This window comes from Chiloscyllium plagiosum, unplaced genomic scaffold (assembly GCF_037043375.1).
Source record: "Chiloscyllium plagiosum isolate Xiang-an unplaced genomic scaffold, Cpla_swu_hap1 HiC_scaffold_12, whole genome shotgun sequence".
NCBI classification, from domain to species: domain Eukaryota; kingdom Metazoa; phylum Chordata; class Chondrichthyes; order Orectolobiformes; family Hemiscylliidae; genus Chiloscyllium; species Chiloscyllium plagiosum.
This window is the reverse complement of record NW_028270150.1, coordinates 83,999,649-84,012,383: the sequence shown is the minus strand read 5'-3', so window position 1 is coordinate 84,012,383 and position 12,735 is coordinate 83,999,649. Positions and strand designations below refer to the sequence as shown.

The 12,735-nt window shown below is 38.9% G+C and overlaps 1 protein-coding gene across 7 annotated transcripts in view; it reads right to left on the bottom strand.

Moving 5' to 3' along the window:
* Positions 1-935: 935 nt before the first annotated feature.
* Positions 936-12,735, bottom strand: part of LOC122554976 (rho GTPase-activating protein 6) — a 538,092-nt gene continuing 526,292 nt past the window's right edge. For all 7 annotated transcript variants that reach the window (XM_087992993.1, XM_043700459.2, XM_043700460.2 and 4 more), the window contains 3 exons: positions 11,613-11,875; positions 6,933-7,022; positions 936-2,941 (listed from right to left, as the gene is read on the bottom strand). In XM_087992993.1, coding sequence (XP_087849119.1) covers positions 2,208-2,941; positions 6,933-7,022; positions 11,613-11,875 — 1,087 coding nt within the window. In that variant the 3' untranslated portion in view covers positions 936-2,207. The remainder of the gene's footprint in view (positions 2,942-6,932; positions 7,023-11,612; positions 11,876-12,735) is intronic.

Here is a 12,735-nt window from a genome sequence, read left to right as displayed (position 1 = left end):
TAAGAAACATGGTGGCTTTCCTTTATTAATCTGCACTTGCTTAAACCATTATTAATTTTTCCCAGAATTATTGTTTGCAGAAGATTCCCCCCTTGTCCTCCACCAAATTTAAATTGGCATAAGAGTTACTGAGCTTATTGTCCTTACCAAGAGACAAACATTTGCAATTCTCCAATCTTCCAGACTACCAGAGTTCAAGAAAGATCAGAAAACTGCGGTCAGTGCTTCCACAATTTCCATCTTCACTTTCCTTAGCATCTCATCTAGTCTTGGTATCTTAATCAACTTCAAGTACAGATAACATATCTAATATTTTTAAGCACATCAAGAGTAGATGTAAGATTGTGTGAGGTGATAAAGTAAAGGGTTGGTAACATACATATAAAAACAAAGATGAACAAGTGGAAGAATTCCTCCCATTCTTGGAGGAATTGCGGCAGTGACATAACGAAGCAGGTTAAGGTGGCATCGCAATCACAAAAGGTTTCTTCCACAGAAATGGACATTGGAGATGGGAGCAATGAGGAGGAGTGTCCCACATTGCGTTAACAAACTGGTTGAGGATGTAGAGGATAAACAAAAGTCACTGACAATGTTGCAGGTTGCTCCAACGATAGTCATTTCAAGTCCATGAGAGGGACTGAAATTCAGCTGAATAGATTCAAACAAGACCTTTTATCATGACCATGTCCTAAAACTGTACAAAGTAGTCATCTTCTTGGCCTCACATCACGCTGATGCATGGTGCCCCATCTGTAGTTTCACACTGAATCCTTTTGTTTCTAATTATTTCAAGAACTTCACATGATTTTCAGTGGAGCGTGAAACAGGCTATAAAACTGGCAACACCACCACCTAACTTTGTACCATCAAGGTAAACTTTAGTTGCATAACCTGGAATGTTCCTTGCTCTATTAAAAACTCAGAAATCAATCTTGCTTTATCACATTCTCTTTAATTGGATCTTTATGGCACATGTAAGATTTAAGATTATGTTATTTACCAGCTTAAGACAATGTACTGTGCTAGATCACATCTGTCTCTATGTAATATACTTGCCTTAATTGGCAGAACATTTCAAACATGAACACGATTGTGGTCAACTGCTAACCCAGAGTTTAAGCGAATTAAAACATCATTTTATAAAATGTTCTTTTCCTCTGAAAATAAAATAAATGGAATTGTATGAACTTGTCACTTATAACTTTGGCACAATTGTTTAAAATGTATTTTACAGTCTTGTTTTAAAAGGTACACTTTATGCATATCCTTCATTTGAATACATTCAAAACATGTAACCTGTCATTTCCCCATTTTTTAAACTGCATGCACAGCAGTCCTGCGAGTCAAGAATATTTGACTTCTACGTGGCCGGAGGTCAACCAAGCAAGGACTTAACAGCTGGACTGTCACTGCCATTTGGCAATTGCGATGCTATACACTCTTTTCATCTCAATCCTATTTTTCACATTCTAAGAAAGGGTAAGGAGGGGAGTTATTTTTAAAAACCCTGTGAATAATGACACTGGAAATGGTAACTGGCAGTAGAGTTAAGTAGGTTACTTATTCAAGGGAGTGTGGGTTGGTACTCGAGTGGTACACGTAGCTGAAGAAGATATAGTGATAGCCCACAAAGAACATTGACAGTAGTTAAAACCTTGATACTGCAGTGGTTATTTCATTTAGTCAGTGGCAAGAAGGTCTTGTAATGTACACATTCAGATTCCTTATAAGACAATAGCAGAAACACCAGTTGGTACACACAAAGCTGCTGAGGCTACAATTAGTCATTAGAGCAACAAGATAAGTGCAATGTATGAGCAGTCCAAAATAGTTTTTTTTTGAATGCAATTCTGAACATAATCTCTTCCAAAACATAAAATGAACCAAACATATGTATAAATACAAAATCAAATGGAAATTACAACACGGGATATATATATATTTTTTTTTCATGTATATTTTATGCATATAGCAACATTCAAATGTATTGTCCTATGCTACGCTTTAGGTGATGACAGACACACTGACTTTGTACAAGAATGTTAAAGACTGTGTTGTTTTACACCCTGAAAAGTAAAAGAAAGTTAAAATATCGCACAAATATAAAAATATGTTTTGTGGAAATGATAGGATGATTTTGATTTGTTTCTTTAAAAAAATTAAAATGACATCTAAATAAAGGCTGCTGTGAGCAGTTCAAAATATCATACTAGAGTTTCTGGTAGTGAATCTGCATTGTCTGCAGACAGCAGCTCCCAGATTTGCCATCGTTCTCTCTGCCATTCCACCCAGTCAGCCTCTGTTAAATTGTTCTTATTGTTCTGTTTGTCTGTTTGCCTGGACCAGGTTCGATTCTCTTCATTACAGGAAACAGAATCCTGCTGCTCCGTTTCGGAAGCTGACTGTTTGGATGATGCTGCCTGTTGTTCCACAGAACTTTGCTGAGTCTTTTGAAGTCTTGACAGAGTTTGCTCTTGGTGCGTACCAGCTTTACTAGAAGTCACAGCACTTTGTCTCGATGGACCGGGGTACGGAGGAGGGGGCCGAGTCTCATTTCTGTTGATGTCCCCATGCCTAAAATGGAATTGCCATGGTTTCTTGTGCAAGAAAGAGGTTTCTGAGGTTTTCTGAGGAATTTCTTCTGCGCTTCCCGTGGACCGCTGGTCATGTCTGAGGCACAAGGATTCCAGGCTCAACTGCACATGTTTCTTACCTCCTGCCACTTGAGGGCTACTGCAAACACGGCTCACAGGAGCATGGGTTCTGTACTCAGGAGCACCTTCTGCAGTATGAGTTCTTCGCACAGGCGGCTTTGCGTTGTCCAGAGAAGACATGGAAGAGGCCTGAACGACAGGCCAGTCTGCTGTGAGGTTTCCCTGTGACAGAGAACACTGTCTTTGCTGTAACACATTGCTTTGATAAATATCCCCATACGAACCTAGACAAGAAAGAATAGGAAATAACTAGTAGACTTGGGAGTGAACATGTCCATCTTCCAATATGATGATGATGATGATATTAATGGAATCTAGAAAATTCAGCAGTATTTATTCCTTAAAGATATTTTAATGAAACTACATCTTCCTTATTTCCTAGCAATGAAGCCACTGTATCACACTTGAATTATGTGGAGAAATGAGAGTAGCTGGGATTGCTTTTCATTAAGCGAGCATTAAGAGAAGTGTTAAATCATGAAGAGTTTTGATAGATTAAATAGAAGCAAAATGTGACTGGCAGCAAAGTAGACAGGCAGAGGACACCAATTTAACTGGATAGCTTTTTCAAAGATCTGGCACAGGTACACAGTCAGTGGCCTCCTTCTGTGTTGTATGACTATATGATGCAGGAGAAAGTTGGTCATGTTAGGTTCCAGATGTTATGAGGTAGCCAGAAAAAACCTTATGACTAAAATAACTGATTGTGATGTTGAAAATGTTTGCAGATGTGAAGCAGAAGTAGCCATTTCTGTGAAATGCTAAGGCAAGTCATGTGAAACATTATAAAGAAAATTCCGCATTCATAAATCCCATAATTTGCATCATTATATGTACGAATGAGACAAGAATAATTTAAAATATTATTGGAGAAAATTACGTTTTAGTTAAATGCCACTTCTCAAATCTTTTACAAATGCGTTCTTGTTATAAATTATTGAATGAGCAAATTTAAACCAGGCCCCTACTGGCATTTATTCTGAAAAAGGATAATTTCATTAGCCTTCCATTCCATGATTGAAGAAATATAGTATAGTCAATGAAACATAGTAAATTACTTGAACAGGCTTTTGCCGTAAGACCATAGGACATAGAAGCAAACATTAGTCCATTTGGTCCATTGAGTCTGCTCTGCCATTCATATATGGCCAAAACATTTCTCAACCCAATTCTCCTGCCTTCTCCCTGTAACCTTCAATCCCTTTAACAATCAGGAACCTATCTCTGTATTAAATATACTCAACAACCAGGTTTCCACAGCCTTCTGTAGCAATGAATTCCTAAGAATGACTAAAGAAGTTTCTCCTCATCTCCATTCTAAAGGGTCTTCCCTTTACTCTAAGGCTGTACCTTCCTTACTTGAAGTCTATTGAAAAAAAAAATTGGAGAGGTGTTTAACAGGGCAAAGTTATTATGGCACCATTTACACTATTTTCTCAAGAGACATATATTCTGAGTTTTCTGCTACTATTTCAGATGGAATACCACAATGCAGCAATCCTATTTTAAGGAGGTTAAAATTTGGACATTGCTTCCCATAGTTATTTAAACATACTTTAGGGAAGGAAACATGCCACTCCAACCCAATTGGACTCCGGTGCCTTCCCTGTCACTGTCCACTCTCAATACCTAGCAATCTATTCTATTGTTGGGAGTCAATTGGCTGGTCAGCTGGTTTGCTATACATAGCGGAAATAATAATAGCAATTGGATTCTTCAATACCATGATGTCTGCACCCAGTTTCTTAATTTAGGGGAAATAACATGAATTTACAATATCAGGAAAAAACACTTTGTTGGAGGCAAACTGTTAGCAATAATGATGACCAGATAATCTGGGTTTATTTTTTGTGTAGTTGATTGAGGGATAATTATTGGCCAGGACTCCGGATACCGCTTTTCTTTGAAAGATCTATAGGATCTTTGACATCAACATGTGCAAACATATGGAGCCTCAGTACAACACCCCATCTGAAAGATGGGACCTTGGAATACAGTGCTCCTTCAGTACTACATTGCAGTGTCTTGGTCCTTGTGATCAGGCCCTGGAGCAGGACTTGAACCCAAAGTCTTGCCATTCAGAAGTGAATATGCTACCAACTGAACCATGGCCAACACAAAAAAAGTTAATGTTAAACATAATAACTCAGGAGTTGGGCTGATATATTAGCACGGATAGAGCTGAAAATGTGTTGCTGGAAAAGCGCAGGAGGTCAGGCAGCATCCAAGGAGCAGGAGAATCGACGTTTCGGGCATGAGCCCTTCTTCAGGAACACATTTTCAGCTCTGATCTCCAGCATCTGCAATCCTCTCTTTCTCCTAGCACGGATAGAGAACTAGTCATCAAACAGACAGCAAAGAAGAGGCATAAAAAGGGGTTTTCAAGTTGGCAGTCAGTAACTGCTAGAGTGTTATAAGGACCAGTGTTTTGGCCTCATCTGTTTACAAACTAAATTAATGATTTTGACAGAAATCCAAAAGTAGTGAACTCAAGGGTTGTCACTGATGCAAAGGTAGGCAGTAACAGCTACAGCTACGTAACAGCTACGATCGAGCCCTCCACAATCATCTGATGAAGGAGCGTCGCTCCGAAAGCTAGTGTGCTTCCAATTAAACCTGTTGGACTATAACCTGGTGTTGTGTGATTTTTAACTTTGTACACCCCAGTCCAACACCGGCATCTCCGAATCATTATTATCCTCAAGTAATAGTCGAATTGTTTTGACTACTTTTTAAGGTTAAATTTATGGTGCCGACTATGATATGGATACAACTTTTGAGTGGCTGAAATTCATGCTCTTCAAAATTCACAACCCTCTACATGAGTGAAATCTTGGTCCCAGATGGCTCTCCCCTATCCAGAGGATAACGCCTTAGATAACTTAACACATGGAAATTCTGTCAAGGTCCATTAGCAGAAGCCCAACTGATCTGTAAATGAATAAAGAAAAAAGGCACAACAAATTGGGGAAGGCACGGTGGCTCAGTGGTTAGCACTGCTGCCTCACAGCACCAGGGACCCAGGTTTGATTCCTGCCTCGGGCGACCGTCTGTGTGGAGTTTGCACGTTCTCCCTGTGTCTGCGTGGGTTTCCTCTGGCTGTTCCAGTTTCCTCCCACAATCCAAAGATGTGCAGGTTAGGTAACTTGCCCATAGTGTTAGGTGCATTAATCAGGGGTAAATTTAGGGTAAGGGAATGGGTCTGGGTAGGTTACTCTTCGGAGGGTTGGTGTGGATTTGTTGGGCCAAAGGGCCTGTTTCCATACCTCTGGGAATTGTGGTTGGTCTGAAAACCCAGAGCAGAGCAGAACGACTAGGTCACTAACTCATAAATGGTTATTTGTGAAGAACTAGGGTCAACATTCACACGAGATATATGGAAAATTCCAAATTTTTTTGGCCAAAATAGGGAGTTGACTTTTATTGAGATCGACTATTACTTGAGTATCTACAGTATGAAAAGCAGAATTTGTTTTGGAAAAGGCATGAAAAGGAAAAAACAATTAGGATGACAAATGACATGTGGCCTTTTATTGCAGGAGGCCTAGAGTACAGGAACAAAGAAGTCTTTTTTGACTTGTATAAGGCTTTGGCAAAAGTATTGGTTTTGAATATTGGCTTTGCTGTATTGTGTACAGTTTTGGTTTCCATTTTAAAGGAAGGACATACTTGCCAAGGAGACATTACAATGAATGTTCAGTAGACTAGTTCCTGGGATGGAAGACTAAGTAATTTGGGCCTATATCGTCTGGAATTCTGAAGAATGATCTTACTGTAGCTTAAAAGATTCTGAAGGAACTTGACAGGATTTCCATGAGTTAGGTAATCTAAGGCATTATCCTCAGGATGAGGGGAGAGCCATCTGAGTCCAAGATTTCCCTCATGTAGAGGGTTGCGAATTTTTAAGATCTCTAACCTAGAGGACTGTGGATCTCTAGCAACAAAATATATTCAACACAGAGTTCAGGATTGCGGACAGTGGGTGGGAGAATGTCAGAGACTGATGATGGGTCCATGATCATCTTGAAAGAAAGAGAAGACTCAAGGGGTTTTATGGTCTATTTCTGCTTCCATTACTTATTGATACTTATAGATATTAGATATAATTATCTTGCCTTTCAGCCAAAGAAGCATGCAGATTGGGCAGAGCCTTCCAAAGTGTTTAAAATAGGAAAGAACATATTTTTTAAAAAGCGCTGCGCATGTTTGCTGTACCTGTCATCCCTTCCTCTCTAGACCCACACTTCAACGTGGGATGCCAAGTTCCCCAAATGTTAGCGTTTTCTTCTGAAGATGCATTTTTATCTAAAAAGCAAGGGAGGATAGACATAGAACAAATTAAATTAACCTTTTTAAAAACACAAAAGGTGATGAGTATACCAGTGCATTTTCACAAAGGAATTACCATCCAGATCTGTTTCGATAAAATTATCAATATTCCAGGACATACAAAAGGAAATTTTGACCTTGCAGAAAAGTACAAAATGGATGATAATGAATTGGTAACCTTTTCCACATGTTCCTCAGTTATTTATTTTATTAAACTATATTGTTTTAGATTATTTTGTAATTTGTACAGTCTGCACTAATACAGAATAATTTATACAAATTATTATACCACCGAATTAGGTTATTGGCCCAACTGGTCCAACCTAATATTTGTGCTCTACACACTGACCCTCTCCCCCACTCAACTTCATCCAACCACCCAAAAGTATTACTTAGCTTCCTCTTAAATCTACAGTATTTGGCTCAACCATTCTATGTGGCACTGAGTTGTACATTCTAACATTCTCTGGATAAAGAGATTTTCCCGAGGAGTTCTTCATCAGATTATGAGTGACTAAATTTATCCATAGCTTTCCATAAATGGAAATTTATTCTAAATTTACTCCATCAATATCTTCATACTTTAAAATGTTTCTAGGGTGGACAGATATCCTATACGTCATCACCCAGCTTTCTCAAGTGGAAAGTGCTGCTGAAACAGCCAACCCACCAGTTCAAGAGTGTTCTAATTTACTCTTAGAAGAATTTATACATGCATAATTTGGCCTGATGCAGTTGGTTTCACCTTTCACTAAATACACTATGTTTGAGGACAACAAGTAGAACTGAGGAAAGCTATAAATTTTAGATACTGACTCACTTTAGGATTTGTCTGGTATGTAGCCATTTACGAAGCAATATGGCCAATCTGCATTTCTACATGTGTCAGTTCTTTTCTAAGACAGTCTGAAGTTTATACCCACTGGCTCACTTTCACCGTAGACTTCCACCGTCCTTTGGTTCAAATATTTATCCAATTTCTCATTAAAGAATGTAATGGTCTCTGCATCAACCATGGCAAATGTCCAACAATTCTTGGGAGTACAGAAATTTCATTTCATCTCTCACTCTCAGTAGAATTTCTAAATTGATGGTCGCCTCATTAGGTATTCTTCCATCTGAAGCAATGAACTTTTTCAGTCATTTTTAATATCTTCCATTAAATGGCCTCCAAACTTTTCAGCTCTAAATGAAAAGTTCACCGTATCTCAAGTAAAACTATGGTTTCTCACTAAAAAAAAACTTACTGCTGAATCTACATTGCAATTTCATTTTTAAAGTGTATTTTCCTGAAGTAATCAAAATTGCATTCAACTATAATATACAATTAATCAATCAGATATTGAACTGGACTAGCTATATAGTGGCTAAGTGAGCAGGTCAGACACTAGAAATGTTGCAGTGACTAACTCACCTCCTGAATCCTCAAAGCCTATTCACCATCTACAAGGCACAAGTCAGGAGTGTGATGGCATACTCCCTAGTTGCCTCAATGAGTCCAGTTCCAAAATTAAGAAGCTTGACACAATCACAAAGCGGCTAACTTGATTGGCATCACATCAACAAATATCCATTTCCTCCACCACTGACACTCAGCAACAGCCATGTGTACCAACTACAGGATGCACTGCAGAAACTTATCAAGGCTGAACCTTACAAGCCTATTGCCGAAATCATCTAGAAGGACAAGTTTATCGGATACGTGGGAACGCCATCTCCTGCAAATTCTCTCCAAGCCACTCACCATCCTGACCTGGAAGCATCAACTTTCCTTCAGTGTTGCTGGGCCAAAGTTCTGGAACTCCCTCTCTAATGGCATTACGGGTCTATCTGCAGCAAACTGACAAAAACGATTTAACTCACTACCACCTTCTCAAGGGCAACAGGAGATGGACAATAAATGCTGGCCTAGCCAGCAATAACCATACCCCAAAAATGATATAAAAATTTCAAATGTTTTATGCATAAAGCTCAAAATTCAGTTGGTCTTTCTCAGAGACCTATCAACTTGCTCACATTCCAAGATACCATGCACAAGAACCGCTTCATTGTTTGTGTATAGTTTATCAAACCTATTTTTGAGTCTCAACATCAGTTAGAGGGCTAGAAACTAAAAAGGAGATAGTTTGTCTAAAATGTAAAGGCCACAACTTAAGAAATGAATAATGAGAAAGGAAAGGACTTGCATTTTTATAGCACTTTGCATAACCTCAGGACATTCACAAAGCATTTCAAAACAAGAGAGTATTTTTGAAATATTTGGAATTAACACATAGGGAAACATAACAACCAACTTGGGTGAAAAACCGGTCCCCAAAAATGTACAGGCAATTCTGAAGAAAGGTCACTGGACCCAAAACGTTTAGTACACTTTCTCTCCACAGATGCTGCCAGACCTGCTGAGTTTTCTTCAGCATTTTCTATTTTTGTTTAAATACAGGCAGCAGCCAGGTTGCAAAAAGATTCCACTCTGAAGTCCTGATTTACGCACATGGGAACACATTGCAGGAGAATATAAAGCAGTCATTTGTAAGTACAGGTTGTGTTTGTATGTCAAATATTTAAAGTTACACTCCTGCGTGGGATCATGTTTCTAAGTATGAGCATTCATAAGGTATGGACTCCCTGTCATTAATATGAAGCAGATTATATGTGGGTTTATGTTGGTTGAAGGATAAATATTGCCCACAGGACACAGGGTACAGCTCTCCTATTCTTCAAAATGTGTTATGGTCCTTTTTCAATCCACCTGTGAGTGTTTACTCGAAAAGGCAGCACCCCAAACACTGCAGCGTTCTTTCAGTGCCACACTTAGTATTCGGTGGAATTTTGTGCTCAAGTCTTTGGGGCAAGACTTGAAACCAACTGATTCTGAGGCATGAGTGCTCACACAATCTTGGGCAGGACAGGAAGAAAACTAAGGTACAAGGAATAATAATAACAGTGTGAACAAAAAGGCAATTCCAACTGTAGCAGAAGAAAGAAAATGGAGAATGCACATGCAACTTAAATACTACATTCTTGATTTGTATGAAAGATTACGTCACTATTCCATGTACTACAAATAATGATACTGAAATGTCCTCCAAGCTTCCTCAGCACAATATAATTTATTACAACCTCAGCAGGACATTTCATCAGTACGCCCAGAAATGTTTGGATTAGTTTCCTCTCTAAAGAGGTACACAATAATTGCTGCCAAGCAACTTGTGCATGGTTTTATGATTAAATCACATTATCTGACAAGCACTGCAGAATATAAATACACTTGAACATGGAAAACAACGTTGAGATATAATGTTTTTTCCAAAATATTTTGCAGATCACTACTATTGAACTTTCAAGAAACAATGCCATCCAGTCTTGGTTAATTTACTCAGTTCCATCTTCCCAGCCAACAGCACAGATTAAAGATTCTATTATTGCAATTCTAAACATGGCCCCTCACTGGAAGTTAATTAACCCTATAGCTCTAATGTGGCCAGTGAGAAGTTCAAAAATTGGAGCACAGGAGGAGGACATTGTGGCTGTACTAACTCCCACTCCACTATTCTTTCCCCATTGAAAAGGGAACAAAGTGCAGGACAATCGTATGTCTAATTTTGTTTTGAAAAGAGTGACTATTGAATCTTGTTCCTCCTGCATTATCAGACAATTCATTCAATGTGATAACAATTCATAGAGTGAAATTTTTTTCTCTACTTTTCAGCATTCACTCTGAACTTTGGTCACCAACCATCTCGTCACTGGATACAGTCTCTCTTCTCTTGCTCTATTAAAACCCTCAACATAGAGGGAATATTGGAAAATAGTCTAATGGTGTTGCAAAGTTATCTTTTATCCCAATAGGCTGCTAAGTTTGTTTTCCCCAAGAGGCTTTTTGTTCTCTTCCTGCATATTCATTTGATCGCACTTAATGCATAATGGTCAGATGCAAATTAACAACAACCAAAGGTGCGTTAATGTAACCAAGTAATTGGAATAATAAAGTAAACACAATGGCAATGGATGATGGTGGCAAAGGTCTCAGACTTTTCTGTGGAACTGGGAAGAGTTCTCCTATACATCATGACTTCACATTCAGGCTAAGCTTTGTTACCTCAACAAAACATATCTTCTCTATGGTAGTCTCCAGACTGAGGAGGAGGAGAAATGTTTTCATCTAGAGTGGTGAGCCTATGGAATTCTCTGTCACAGAAAACTGTTGAGGCCAATACACTGAATGATCTCAAAATAGAGTTAGATACATATATATATTTTGAGCTAAAGGGATCGATAGCATCAGGAAAAAGTGGCTACTTAGCGTGCTGAGTTTGGTGATCAGCCAAGATCATATTTCAGCTGCGATTATCACATGACTCTGGAAAATACCAGACCACCACAATGCTGGTCTTGGACTTGGTCTGGTGAAGTTGAGTACCACGATGGAACAGATGCTTCTGCCAAACTAAATCCGAAGACAAATATACTTAATATTATCATGAACTTTATGGTCACAATTATTGCTACAAGCACTTAAACAAGAAAGTGGAAAACGGACAAGTGTAAATATTGTTTGAACCTTACCTTTATCAGGCCATGAAACTGGAGAGCTATCCCCAGATTTAGATTTTAAGTGTCCAACTAAAGCATACTGTTCAGGGACTTTATAGAGTTTCTCAGGACCTGTGCTAACATCTTCTGGTCCCTGCGTTAACAGCCTGTCTGAGAGGACTGGAGAGTTATTATCATAGGGTGACACTTCTCCACTTGAGATCTTGTTAGAGTCAGTAGATGAATGTCTTCCTCCCAAGGAATAGGAGACTTCTGCTCTTGTCAGATCAGGACTTCTATTAAAGATATCACATTAAATTTTAGTCAATTCAATCTCATAAAACAGTATCACATGTTCACTATGTGACCTCAAACCGCATTACTAAGTTACACAGCTAACGAAGGTGCAGTTCAGTGGACAGCACAGTCAGAAGGTTGTGATTCAGCATTGGTTATGACAGCTCAGAGACTCTTAACCCCCAAGTGCTACTTCACTCCAATGTGGAGGCAATGTTCAAATATGTACAAAAGATGTTGCAGCATTATTCACTGAAGAACAGGGAAGATTGTCCCATGTCCTAGCCCCTATTTGTTCCTCAGCCAACGTCACTAAAGCAGGTTTTCTGGCCTCTGATTCTACTGGCAGTAGGAGTTCAGTGTGGGAAAACTGCCTGCCAAATCTATCCACATTATAATGGTGGCTATATTTCAAAACTGATGCATGGATCGTGAACTGCTTTAAGCTGTCCAAGAAAGATGCCAAATAGATAAAAGCTCCAATTCACTTGCTTTAACATAATGCTTAGTTTGTGTATTAGATTTAATCAGGTTGGGTTATGTTTGTATTAAGAATCTGAACCTCTCCTATCAGCCAATCTATTAGCTTCTGCTCAACCATTGTACAGTCAATTCACAGTAAACCTCCCCTGACATTGTCTCAATTGTGAACAAGTACAAGCCCCTCATCCAGAATTATAGATCATGCAGAATCATGGCCATTTCCTCCCACACACTAGAATAGGGGAGACTTAATTTTGTGGGAAACTTTTAATCCATCATTTTTGGCTCAACCTCAATTCAAGTCCCCGAGGTGAAAGTATAAAACTATTTATCAATTATCAGTTGGCTCAGTGGTTAGCACTGCTGTCTCACAGAG